This window comes from Gamsiella multidivaricata (genome assembly GCF_025024155.1).
Source record: "Gamsiella multidivaricata strain RSA 2152 chromosome Unknown BC939scaffold_18, whole genome shotgun sequence".
Taxonomy (NCBI): domain Eukaryota; kingdom Fungi; phylum Mortierellomycota; class Mortierellomycetes; order Mortierellales; family Mortierellaceae; genus Gamsiella; species Gamsiella multidivaricata.
The window spans coordinates 259,449-272,092 of NW_026251726.1; the positions used below are offsets into that span (position 1 = coordinate 259,449).

Here is a 12,644-nt window from a genome sequence, read left to right on the forward strand (position 1 = left end):
TTATATGTATGTTCTTCATCCACTTGTATGGCTGGCTTGCTTTTTGGATTGCGCCATTGGCAAAGTATTGAGTTGCGATATCATCGTGAGGGTGTAAGTGATCATCTAGGCCACGAGAACATATGCACCGAATAAACCAGGAGAAGGGGGGAGGGTCGAAGGCGCAGAACCTTGAGCGAGAAAAAAAAAATAAGAAATAAGCTAAGGACACAGGTGAGTATGGGGGGCATTGGGGTATTTTTACATGCTACAAATAGCGATTGCCCACAGTACACGCTAAATTTAATAAATATATATAGAACGATCAAATGTAAATGGAAAACGGGTTGAAGGCAGGCCGGCCAGGCAGAGGGTCATCCGGAGAAAACCTGAGACGGCACAGCGCCCTGCTACTGTATACTATGGTCGCACGCAGTTCAGACGGATGCTACGACATTGGGTGTATAACATGTGCGGAAGAGATCCGCTTTTCCTTTGCAGGAGGAAGGAGATAGCCCGCGTGGGGACCAATCGACACATGCACACAGAATACCGACCAGAGAATCAGAGGATGAACATTGGAGAGAGACACCTGGACTGAGAGGGCGTGCGATCTAATCGCCAAAATTTAAGCTTCCATTTCCTCGCTCTTCGCTCTTCGTATCTCTCTCTCTCCTGCTCCCCTCACTTTCGTCCGCTTTCTTCTCTCTTCACCATTCGTCCAGCTTGAATTCACATCACCCCACCAAACTCCATTCCTCATCTCCTCACCCAACTGACTGCGCTTGTGATTCCTCTGTCTGTTCCTGGACTCATTCACAGGTAACGACACGCCACAGCACACCTGATCAGCTCTCCTTTTTTTTCTTTTTACACTGTATCACACACAACACTAGACTGTACAGTCCACACGCATGCATCTTTTGTTTTTTATGCTGCTTGAGGTCGCTCCTTTCCACCAAGCGCTTCAGTGGAACTTCAATTGCGCTTATCGTTCCTATTCTCTCGCCGAGGTCGCCTCCGCTTCACCGACCCAAAGACCCAAGGAGGGTGCTGGGCGAGCAAGGGGGGAGTGTGAATGAGACAAAGGGCCGCACTGCGATTGGCGGAAATTAATCGTTTTTAATATTTGATCGTATGGAGGGAAGGGTGTGCAGAATTATCTTCAATTGGGACCCATTCCCATCCGGCTGGCTCTAGCCAAAAACTGCTGGTTGGAGGACTGGGCTCATTCTTTAGGTAAACCCCATCGAAGCAGATGGTGGCCCCTCCACCCTCCTTTTGACGAAATCCTCCCTTCCCTCTATTACTCCTTTCTGATGTGCTGGCTGTGTTGGGGATGACATTCCATGGGGGGGGGGGGGGGGGGGGGGAGGGTTCGATTGAGGTGCCGGACGGGAAGAGGAAGACAAGATCCCAAGACAGTAGTCGAGCGAGAAAGGAATAGGAGGATAGGATATCGAGGGATCTAGATGTTCCCGCACTACCAGTTCAGTATACCGCTGGTTTTGTTCGTTAGTTCACCGTCTGTTTTGCTCCTTTCGAAAACGTGCACCCAATTTATGGGTTTATTGTTATGAAACGAGGCCATGCCGTTGTTACATGCCCCTTCTTCGTCCTCGCGTGTATGTGTGTGTGTGTGTGCTCTTGTTTCTTGCTCTTTTGGTTTCTTTCCGTCTTCCTTCCCTGTTTCTGCCTTGCTTTTTGTCATAGCGCCAGCAGGTCTTGTTCTAGGCAAAGGGTATTACGAGAGAGCACTCGTTTTTTTTTCTTGTTCTATTTTTTTTGTTCTACAGGTCTTCATTGTTATTGTCCACAACCGTAACGGTTCTGTGTGTTTCATCAATTCCAGGCCACCCTAGACTGTTCGTATATCGTTGTCTGTGTGAGAGGGTCTATTTATTGCCCAGTTGCTCTATTCACACACGCAATAGTGTAACACATGTGGCATGTTCATGTTGCGAGCGAGTAAGGTGGATCGAGCGACATTTCCTTATAAGAGGACAGTGCCAGTAACACGATGGTAGCAGTGCAACACAATGCCAATGCAACACAAGTGAGGTGAAGCGGGATGCGGTGCGGTTGCTCAAGGCGCTGGAGTCGTTTCTGCTGGTCCCCTTGCTCCCCTTCCTCACCGGATTCCATTCCGAGACTTTGTGTGTGCCGAAGGCGTATTGCGCTTTACGTGGTGTCATTGGGGCTATTAATAAGTTCAGCAGTGTGCCTCACCATCCAGCTTGGCCCACAAACTAACCAACCCCCCGTAATTTGTCGTATCAACCAAGCAGGCGCCCCTCTACCCGTTACTCCTCACGCTCGACGTCTTTCCTTTAGTGCGGTCCCTGGATCTTCGCTAACACCTGAGAAAAGAAACGGATTAGGAAAAGCCTCTTTATCTGTCATCCTTGGTCCCGTATACTCTTCTCGCTTTTCGGCTTTCACACCCCTCACCGAACAGACCACGCCCTTATTACCTACAACATCGTGAACCGTTTCATATCCATCGGAATGTCTATGGTTCTTTGAAGAAAAAAAACAACCTCGCCTTCTACAACTGTTTCGTTACCTATCCTTTCCTGGTACCCTTCACGACCCATTCTCCCTACCAGTTTTTTTTTCTTTTTTCTTCTTCTTGAAGCTGTCCCTTCATCTCCTCCCTCGCTCCCTGCTCCCTTTTCATCATTTCCCCTTCTTCTTCCCCTCTCACACTCGATTGACGGAAATAATTCTTGCTGAGTTCCTCAGCCCTGTAGATTTAAAAGCGACATGAGTCCTACAGCTTCTTCCAGCCCGAAACTACACCACCATAACCAGCACATGCAACATCACCAGCAACAGCAGCAGCAGCAGTCGTTTTACCCGCAGCTGCCCAAAGTTGCTCGGCCTGCTTCTGTGCTCCTGGAGCCTTCGTCCGCTGCGGTTGCAATCCAGACACAGGACAAGAATGGGACTCGTCCTCGATCTCAGTCTCATACTGTTTACTCGAACTATCCTCCTCCGCCCTCGGCTTCTTCAACACCGCCGCTTCCTATGCCCGTTACTAACTCTTCGAGCCACGAGCTTGTATCAGGTAAATACAAAAAAGGATCCTTAAACATAAATTGAATTTAAAGTGATGGCCATGCATAGCCAGGGGTCGAAATTCATTTTAGGGGGGGGGGGATGATGGGCCATTGATCTATAAATACTCCTGGTCTAGGGATTTGATAAGAAAGGGAGGTGGAGTCTTGTTCATGAGTTATTTATTGACGAATTCGAATTGTCTACTTGGTACAATGTGTTCAAACCCGAATAGATAACCCAGTTCGGTTCCAGAACTGGAGACAGCCCGCACACAGGTCCAAGTTGTCGAAGCAGTACACGCCATCCGAGGACGAGCTCGACAGCGATGACGAGTCTGATATCAAGCGGCGAACTAAATTCATGTCGGGCACTGCGCTTGAGCTGAACACCGATGCTGAGGCTTTGAACGGTATGGAGAGATATCTGATACCAGATATGGAGCGGTGCCCTGTTGCTGTTGTTGTTGTTGTTGTTGTTGTTGTTGTTGTTTTTTTATTACGCGCCATGTCTCACTTTATTTGATTGTGTGTAACCTGGTCAAAACATAGCCCTGTCGAAGCTGAGCGCTTCGTCGCCCACAACGTCGTCCCTTTCAGAGGATGTGGATTCAGGGTCTTTAGTCTTGGACAAAAAGAAGAGTAAGCGCGCATACCGACAAATACATATGCACAAGCGCTTAGGTATGTTGTTTCAAATACCGGTACTCATGATGAATTTTTAATACTTGTGTCAATAGTGTCTCTGGGAAAGAGGATATCCAAGTTCTTTGGAGGCGGAGGAAGCAAACCTGCCGCCTCTGCCCCCTCTCCCATCTCATCAAGGTCTCCTGCTTCCTCGATCTCTGGATTCGAGCATTCTAATTCGGCAAGGTCTTCGACCACATCGCTCACCCCGATCGACGAACTGATTGCCCCACCAAGCCGTGCCCATGGCGTGTACATGCACCAGAGATCGTTTTCTACACCGGACCAAATCGGCAGCCTTGCTCACGGGCAGAATGGCATCAGTGGTCAGTCTGCTCTGGCATACAATCCCGCAGTAGAGGGAAGCAGACTTCGCCAAGCAAGAGATAGTGGGTTTGGTGAGGCCGAAGGCAAGGGACATCACCGAAATTCGAGCTCGTTTGCGGTCCCACGTCCAGGAACGTCGTCGCGGTGTTCATCACCAAGGTTACAGCCTCATTCTCATAACAGCAGTGACAGCAACCGATCCTCGGTACAAAGGATCGAGGGGGCCATGTATATAGATCAACCGCTCCGATCCGCTCATGGCGGCAACAGCACGCCACTCTCGACATCCTTACCACAGATTCGCGGACATGCCGATCGCGATCTGCAGTCCCCAGCACCGCAGCGACAGGGCCATCATCACGGCTTCATGGGCGGCGAACTGGCTCATTCGGCGCTTTCGCCCTCATCTTCGTCATCGCAGTCGATGCCGCGGAGGAGCAGCACACCAGTCATTGTCGCGGAAACGCTGATCTCTAAGGTCAGTCGCGAGAGCGCCTCGGTCTGCTTCCAAGCACCCAACGTCAAGAAGGAGACGTTCACCAAGGACGCCAACTTGGACCCTGTCCTGTCCAACTTGGTGCAGCAGCATCGGAAAGATTTCAGGACAAACCAGCGACTAGGTGGTACACCTCCACCTCAGTCTCAACAGCAGCACTCGCCCTTATTGTACCAGAGCGCTTCTCCGAGAGTGCGAAGATCGTCCACGTATAGCGAGGACACATTTGCGCCACCGATGTTGACACGAGACCCAAACGCGCGACGGGACTCAAGTGGATCGCAGCATCTATATTATCCGAACGGGTTGAACAGCCCGCAGTTGCCAAGTCCGGGTCTGCATGCGACCTCGATGGAAACCCACATGAAGAGGCTATCGAACAGCAGCATTGTAGCTCAACAGCAACAGCAGCACCCATATATCTCGACGGGTCAACGCGTGAACTCCTCAAGCAGCCAGAATTCTCTGCATCAGTCTCAAGGCGGCCAGCACTCGCCCCTCGCTGCTTCCCAGAGATCTCCACGCAAGCGACTATCGTCCACAGGGTACTTCACACCTCAGCAGCAACAGCAGCAGCAGCAGCAGGCGTGCTTCGATTCACCAGCACCACCTCAGCTGCTGCAGGTATCCCCATTTCCAAGCCCGAGCCTTGGCAGCAGTTTCTCTCCTTCGATCCATGCTCACGACCTGTCGCTTCAGCTTCAGCAGCAGGCGCAGCAACAGCAGTTGGAGCAGTTGCAGCAGATCCGAATTCAGCAACAGCACCTTCTTCTTCAACAACAGCAACAGCTTCAGCAGCAGTTGCAGCAAACACGTGCAGTGACGGTGGCGATGCAGCAGCAACAGCAGCAGATTGGGCTTGGTTTGGGAGTCGTTCAAGTACCGGTACCGATGCCAGTCCAGGTGTCAGTGCCCATGTCGATGCTGATGGCGCCGCCGCAGAAGCAGATGAGGGAGAAGCCTACGGGCGTGAAACCGTTGATGGTGACGCCGTCTGGATATACACAACAGCAAAAGAATCCAAAGTATGGCTATCATCCCACAACGGCGACAGCGATGGCGACGACGACGGCTGGATACCGGTAGGGAGCGGACGGAAAGAGGAGAAATCCCTTGCAAGGCCACGTTTATGATAAACAAAAAGCACTTGACGATTGGTGGCCTTCTTGTACTTTTACATATACGAATATGTGTTTGCTTCATTCCTCTATGGGAATAAACCTACACTTTTTTCTCAAAAGCTGTTGAAGTCCAAAAGGCTGAAGGAGGCTGCGAGGAGGGGCAGAAGATATTAGCCTGCGTCGTCAAACCAGACTGTTCTATTTAGAGGGATGTTTCGAGCCCTTTTTGGGGAAAAGTTTGACTTACCTATTTGTAAATCGAAGAAGGCAAACGCACAGCGCACAACGCACACCTTCCATGTAAAGGCAGAACGAACCGCACACGTTCTAATCTGAAAATGAACAGTTCGATTCCACCGCGCAGAGCCATCATGGGCCAATTACTTGACCTACAGGATTATGAGAGTGATGAAAGATAATGGCGTTAGATGTTGTTCAAGACTTTCCTGCTGTAGGATCTGCATTATATTGACCTATGTAGTACGTACGAGCAGGAACCGCTTTATAAGGTACCGTCTGTCCTGAAAATAAAGATCCCTCTCTTGTCTTGTTGACTCTCTTGTTTGTAAGTGAAATAAGGGTAAAGTATCGCACTGCGTTCGGTGATACGGCTGTTTGTTTTTTATTCCTTACTACTGGGTAGCCAACATCTAGCCTGGCGCCATCCGGTCCTACAGCAGGAAAGGTTTGACCAATATCTATCTAGCGCAATTATCCCATCGCTCTCGCAAGCCTGTAGGCCAAGCAATTAACCCATGATGATTTTGCACGGTGGAAACGAACTGTTCGTTTTCAGGTTGGAACGTGTGCGGTTCGTTTCGTTATGTGTTTGCCTTAACGAGAAATTCTTCGATTTACAAATAGGTAAGTCGAACTTTTCCCCAAAATGGGAACAGTGTGGTTTGACGCAGGCTAATGTAACTCTGTCAGAGTGCTCGGGTTTCAGACTAATTTAAACCGGCGGTGTGCCTGAATCCACAATAGTCTGGAAGGACGCGTCATTTTTTATGTTTATTTTGAGCGTTCGTTGCTACATTCCTCATCGCCATCTCACCAATAACACCCGCAGAAGGCGCAGGCATTCCGTGGATGGCCTCGCGGTCTGCAACTAGGGAGAGACGGAGAGATAGAGAGATAGATAGAGAGAGAGAGAGAGAGAGAGAGGAGAATAACCGTTCCCGGACTGAGGATCTACTGTCATGCATGCGCTGTGGATCCCATTGGAATCAAAATCGTTATGTTAACAGCATATAAAAGATATCCGTGTATGGACCAGCTCGCGCATCGAGCCATCGGCCATTATCTCATGAACATTTGTCTTTCCTTGTGCCTGCTCGAACTCCTCTTCTCTTTATTTTTTTTCCCCTCGTTTCCTTCATCCAGCCCGCATATCCCACCCCAATTTCTTATTTACGCGCAACCGCGTCTCGGACCAGCTCCCACTCCTACTATCTATCACATTAAACCCCTTCCCCTCCTCTCCCTTCAGAAGAAGACCATCGATAATGCGTACCACAACCCTTTGCCTCGGTCTGGTTGCTCTCATCTCCAGCGCAGTCCTCGCTCAGGAGATCATCGCGCCCGAAGAATGGTTTGAGTCCCTAAGGCTTTCCCGCAGTCTCGACGCCCGCAAACTGCACCGAAAGAACAAGCACCACCACCACCATCGACAGCGTCTGGCTAGCATCCGGTCCCGGAACGTCAATCTGAACAAACGCTCGACCATTCCCATCGTCCTCCCTGATGTCGAGTCTTTGTCCTCCAAGTTACAGAAGCGGTTTGGGGAGTTCCCGCTGCTCCCAGAGCTGGAAGGTCGAGCAACAGCGTTTAGGAAGTTCCAGGAAGAGGGGGTTGTAGAGGTGCCGGAAAATATGAGGCCTTGAAGGAGATGTCGCTGAAGGAGGGGCGGCAATGAAAAGGACCCAGGTTGAGGGAATGGCGAGTGGGTAGGTCAAGAAGTGGGATACGAAGAGGGTGGCAAAATGAACAGCAGCAGCAGCAGCAGCAGCAGCAATGGTAATGAGAGTCGTTCATAATTGGGTGAGTCGTAGCGTAGATTAATCGTCCGCTAATATGGTATCCCATTGTGGCGAAAGATGCAGATCGCAACAGACTTAGTAAAAAGAACATATACATTTCGCGCCAAAATGTGTCTGCATCCAGACGGGTATTGGGATTCGAACAGTGGGTATCCGGATACACGATAGCAGTATCCTACGTGTGCCAAAGATGGTGCTCTTTCTTGCGCTATATCATTTTTTTTTCAGTGCCCCCAAGATTCGCAGGATCCATAGATTATGTGGGGATTGTTGAGTAGACTGCATAGAAAAGTAGGCACGATCTGTGATTAAGCCAATACCATCAAGACGTAGGCGGCGGTAGTGGTAGTGGTTGTGGTTGCGGATACGGATTTCAAACCATCCCACCTCCCCTTTTTTTTTTACCCCCAGCAAATATTCAAATTCGTCTTTGGAATAGAGAATGAGCGAGGCATGAACACATTCATTTCTCACTCTACAATAAAAAGTCACCAGAACAAAGCGGCATTAAAGTCTGTCCAGCGATGGTCATGGAACACCTCTCAGTCATCTCCTAAAAATCAACGTGGGCAAGCATCCACCATTTGAATAGAACGTGTATGGATCATGTCACACCATCACCACGATGCCCGCTCATTCCCTTAGCTGGTCTGAAGGCGCGAATCTTTTTTATACGCGAATGCCCCTGGAGATAAGTATAGCTCGACCAAGGCATGAACACCTGAAAATGGAGGTGCCCCATCCATCGCACTACACAGCATTGCGCGTGAAGATCACAGCGGTGGGATGAATGTTTGTTTGTGGTTTGTTTGTGCCTGAAGATTGAGGTTTTAGCCGCATCATTCATGCATTTTTTTTTCTTCTCTCCCTATCCTTTTCCGACAAGCAAAGTCCAATGCCAAGCGATTCGACCAACAATTGTCTCGAGAATTGAGCGCACACAAACTGTCTCAACAATTGAGCAGACGCGATACAAATTGATATATTGAAAGAAATGACGAGAATACGAGAGAATACGGACAAGAAGATGTCAGGCACTGTGGCTTCAATTAAGGCTCCCGGACATGCTCATGCATCAACTTCTCAGAGAAGGCCCACAGCTTTTCTTGCAGTTCCTCATCCAGAGCATAGTGACCTATGGCAAAAGACGAACCACAAAAATGTCACAATATTAGTTTAACTGTGAGAAAGCTTCAGACCTGCATTACTTCAGCAGTCTTTTTTTAATCGCCACAACTTACTAGGTCGACAGTCATTTCCGACAGGCACAAAGTACCGTCCCCTCAAATCGTTCTCTTCGATCTCTGGGCTCGTTGCACAATACAACTGGTTCAGGGCTCCGATCTCCGGTGTGGCCGCACACATCTTTCCTGCCATATCATATACTCCCGCTGCTACGGTGCCCAGCGAAGCCTTGTTGTTGCGTGCAAGATCCGTGTACACAAATCCAGGATGAGGCATGTTTACATAAACTTTCTCATTCGCCAAACGACGGGCCAGAGCCTTGCCGCAGAGCAAGTTTGCGAGCTTGCTGCGTCCGTAGCGTGATGTGGGGCTGGACTTGCTCTCGTCGTTGAGGGTATCGAAATCGATGCCGCCTTTGGTGGTCATTTCGTGGCCGATTGAGCTGAGCATGACGATACGTGAAGGCTGAGACTCCTTGATCCGGTCTAGCAGAGTCATCGTGAACACAAAGTGGCTATGTGCCGAAATAGCTGAGAGTTAGTACATGGTGCAAGGTAGTACCTGTCATGCATGAAAAAAAAAAAAAAAAAAAAAAGGACCTGAAAATTTCATAATCAGACCAGTTATCTCACAGAACACAAAATTGAGGGTCCAGATGCATACAAGTCGACCAAAGAAAAATGCTTGTGTTGTCCCTACGTCAATTGCTTACCCCATGTGGTTGACCGCAAATTGCTGCTCGATTCCGTTATCACTCAGCGCAAACGGACTCGTCATGATTCCTCCGTTATTGACCAAGATGTGCAGAGGCAATCCCCTAGCCAAGAACTGCTGAGCAGCATGATGACACTGCTTCATATCGTTCAGATCCAATGCCAAAAAATCGAGCTTGGCCTCTCCCTTGAACAACGGATTCTTTTTCTTGACATCGACCTTCGCTTGCTCGATGGCCTGCAAAGCCTTCCCCTGAGATCTGCAGGCAAGGAAGACGTGGGCGCCATGGGAAGCGAGGGCAACGGTGGTGGCGTATCCGAGTCCAGAGTTGGCGCCGGTGACAATGGCAACTTTTCCTGTGAGGTCTGGGATATCCTCCGCGGTGAATTTGGCCCGCTGGGTGAATGACTTCCAGTAGGCGGCGTTGAATACGATGTTGGTGTATGGCATGGCAGGTTATTTCGTTCCTTTTTTTATCTTTCTTGGTTCGATGTCTTGTCCTGTCTTGTCCTGTCTTTGTCGAGGTGTGGTGAGGATGAAGAGAAAGAGGGAAAAGAAGGAGGGAGGCACTACATCTCTTTCTTTTTATATGGCCGGAGGGCTCATATTTTTGCAATCTTCCTTTACTCCCCTCCATCCACATCTACGTCCACATACACATGCTAGATCAGCCCTCTAGAATAATTGTCAGTATCTTTCTTGTATGTAATGCAAAAATGAATACAGCACATATTCTCTTCCTCAAATGAAATTTTTTCTCTTCGATCGCTTACCTACTTTGTGCTCCGCGCGATTCACGAGGGCCAAAACGTTGTCAATGCTATCCATAACTCTCTCTCGTCCTTCCTCGTGTCATACAAGGGCAATGTGTTATAATTAGTATATCCCGTTAACAGCACAATCTATGCTGCCAATCAATATCCAAAACGAGAGAAGAGGCTGACGTGGACCATGCGTTTGAACCGAGTCCATGATTGTGAGCACAGGCTACCCTCCGAGGTATGAGCGTGTGGCAACAGTAAGGGGAGCCGAGTGAGTGAAGGCCGTCTTGTCGACTCCACGCGAGGCACAATATAGAGGCATTCTTTTTCTCGCGCACATGTTAAAGAGCTAGCAATCGAGAGTAAATACGCAAGCAATACGCGCAACATTAAGGACATTGTACTGGTACCAAATGGACCCTGAGATCGACGATCATTCCTCCTCTTTATCGTTGTTAGCCTTTTCGTTTTGGCGTTTTTCCTGTTGGGCATCGTCAATCGCCTCAAGGGTCTGAACCCAACTTCAACTAAAGTTGAGTTGTGATGTTTATTTATTGTATGTTTTGCACGATACTCATATCTGCAGTGCCTGGGATTGTTTGGCAACCAATTTTCGGATGTCGTCCACATACGCATCTGTATTTTCATCCGCCTGCATGCCTGCATCGATATGCAGCATAAAATCCGGCTTAAAGTCTTCGAAATATTCATGCTCGGGTATCTCCTCAGGTATCTCTTTTCCTAGCACAAGGCTTGTCAAGTACGCATAGCACCTTGCCGCCGACGTGGTCTTGTACCCGCCGCCACCAAGTATCATCAATGGTTTTTTCCAGGTCAGAACCCTCTTCAGACATTCGCCATAGCCCTTCATGCTCAAGTTCCACTTCCCGAGCGGATCGCCAGTCATACCTAAGCACAGAAAATCGATACAATAAGTCATCTTAGAACTCGATACCATTTCAAAATAAAGGCCGATGGTGTTCACGGCAACATGTCTCATACCGTCTACGCCGCACTGCAGCACAACAGCGTCTGGAATGTAGGTAGAATAGAGCGGCTCAATCGCCTCGTCAAAGATCCGTACCAAAGTACTCGTCGACAGTCCAGACTTCAACGGGACATTGACAACAGCTTTTGTTTTCATGGATGTGGCAGTACCGCTTCCTGTTCCTGGGTAAAAACCATCAGCAAAGTGATGAAGTGATACTGTCAACACTCGATCCGTGAACTGGAAAGCGTTTTCGACACCTGGAGGAAAAGAAAAACAATGAATAAATAGGCGCGTTATAAATAAATGTATAAAAGCAACCCTAACAGAACGCATACCATCGCCGTGATGGACATCAAGGTCAATATATATGACTTTTTTATGGATCTTTTGCAGCTCCATGATGCTCAGGACAATATCGTTCACAATACAAAACCCAGCTGCCATGTCTTTCTTAGCATGGTGTCTATAATTACAGATACAAAGAGTAACCGTTAGTCCGTTAATCCGTATGATGGATTTTTTAATCTTCGGACTCGGTTTTACCTTCCTCCGTCCCAGTGAATAACAACGTCAAAGGCATCGTCGTTGAGTAGCATGGCCGCTTCGATCGACGATCCACCGACCATTTCCGCATACTTCGCGATCCCCTCAAACACAGTGCAGTCATATCGTAAGCCGTATTTTTCCAATTGATCTTCCTTGCTGTCTGCATGGTCATCATCGTTTATGACATTATCATCATCCCCACTCGATGACTCGCCATCCTCAGCTCCTCTCAGAAATTCTAAGTTATACAGTCAAAGATTATAAGAAAGCACAGATTAGAAGAAGCCCCCCCCTCAAAAAAAAGAAAAAGAAAAAGAAAAAGAGAATAGTTCAATACCCAATACAGGCGCGCCATACCAATGTAGTCGCGAGAATGATACCGACAAAGTTCTCTGATGGTTGCCTGACGTGGCGATATGATAGTTAAATCAGCAGCTCGCAGCAGCCCATACGCGTCGACCAGAGCATGGATTTTCTTGGACTACTTTTCGTTCGTCAAAAAAGTAGTATTTGAGTAACTTGCAGGGCGTTGATCGTGCAAGTGGATTCGCAAGACTGAATGTAGTACCCGGCCGACGTTCGATGGCAAACGCGAGGCAAGTTCAGCATACTCCTCGCTATAGATGTATGCGATTCGTCTGGTAGCATGAGAGGAGATCCGGGCCATTAGTTGAGATCAGGAACGTTTGGTGGCAAAAACAGCAATCGCATAATTTTTAGTTTTATTTGGGAATGCAGG

At 48.6% G+C, this 12,644-nt stretch overlaps 4 protein-coding genes across 4 annotated transcripts; 2 read left to right on the forward strand and 2 right to left on the reverse strand.

Annotated features, from left to right (window-relative positions):
- Positions 1 to 2,745: 2,745 nt before the first annotated feature.
- Positions 2,746 to 5,634, forward strand: BC939DRAFT_501304 (uncharacterized protein; the record flags this gene model as incomplete). Its single annotated transcript, XM_051560147.1, has 4 exons — positions 2,746 to 3,049; positions 3,275 to 3,451; positions 3,591 to 3,680; positions 3,779 to 5,634. 4 exons carry the CDS (start codon positions 2,746 to 2,748, stop codon positions 5,632 to 5,634), a joined length of 2,427 nt encoding a protein of 808 aa, XP_051414304.1.
- Positions 5,635 to 6,966: 1,332 nt separating this feature from the next.
- Positions 6,967 to 7,736, forward strand: BC939DRAFT_445342 (uncharacterized protein). The gene has a single exon (XM_051554790.1). The coding sequence runs from the start codon at positions 7,175 to 7,177 to the stop codon at positions 7,550 to 7,552; it is 378 nt and encodes a 125-aa protein (XP_051414305.1). The 5' UTR covers positions 6,967 to 7,174; the 3' UTR covers positions 7,553 to 7,736.
- An 871-nt stretch (positions 7,737 to 8,607) lies between these two features.
- BC939DRAFT_445343 (uncharacterized protein) lies at positions 8,608 to 10,293 on the reverse strand. The gene is made up of 3 exons (XM_051554791.1): positions 9,606 to 10,293; positions 8,950 to 9,407; positions 8,608 to 8,843 (listed from the first exon to the last, which is right to left on the reverse strand). Exons 1-3 carry the CDS (start codon positions 10,055 to 10,057, stop codon positions 8,758 to 8,760), a joined length of 996 nt encoding a protein of 331 aa, XP_051414306.1. The 5' UTR covers positions 10,058 to 10,293; the 3' UTR covers positions 8,608 to 8,757.
- A 607-nt stretch (positions 10,294 to 10,900) lies between these two features.
- On the reverse strand, positions 10,901 to 12,636 carry BC939DRAFT_408974 (uncharacterized protein). Its single transcript, XM_051552896.1, has 6 exons — positions 12,474 to 12,636; positions 12,263 to 12,386; positions 11,903 to 12,143; positions 11,695 to 11,822; positions 11,371 to 11,616; positions 10,901 to 11,277 (listed from the first exon to the last, which is right to left on the reverse strand). Exons 1-6 carry the CDS (start codon positions 12,570 to 12,572, stop codon positions 10,943 to 10,945), a joined length of 1,173 nt encoding a protein of 390 aa, XP_051414307.1. The 5' UTR covers positions 12,573 to 12,636; the 3' UTR covers positions 10,901 to 10,942.
- Between the last annotated feature and the right edge of the window lie 8 nt (positions 12,637 to 12,644).

Bases quoted from the DNA above. Each gene is read 5' to 3' on its own strand.
- BC939DRAFT_445342 (XM_051554790.1), top strand. From the start codon at position 7,175: ATGCGTACCACAACCCTTTGCCTCGGTCTGGTTGCTCTCATCTCCAGC.
- BC939DRAFT_445343 (XM_051554791.1), bottom strand. From the start codon at position 10,057: ATGCCATACACCAACATCGTATTCAACGCCGCCTACTGGAAGTCATTC. The intron at 9,408-9,605 runs GTAAGCAATTGA...TTCGGCACATAG, and splicing joins TTTGCGGTCAACCACATGGG to CCACTTTGTGTTCACGATGA. The intron at 8,844-8,949 runs GTAAGTTGTGGC...CTTTTGCCATAG, and splicing joins CGGAAATGACTGTCGACCTA to GTCACTATGCTCTGGATGAG.
- BC939DRAFT_408974 (XM_051552896.1), bottom strand. From the start codon at position 12,572: ATGGCCCGGATCTCCTCTCATGCTACCAGACGAATCGCATACATCTAT. The intron at 12,387-12,473 runs GTACTACATTCA...AACGAAAAGTAG, and splicing joins TGCCATCGAACGTCGGCCGG to TCCAAGAAAATCCATGCTCT. The intron at 11,278-11,370 runs GTATGAGACATG...TTCTGTGCTTAG, and splicing joins GCTGCAGTGCGGCGTAGACG to GTATGACTGGCGATCCGCTC.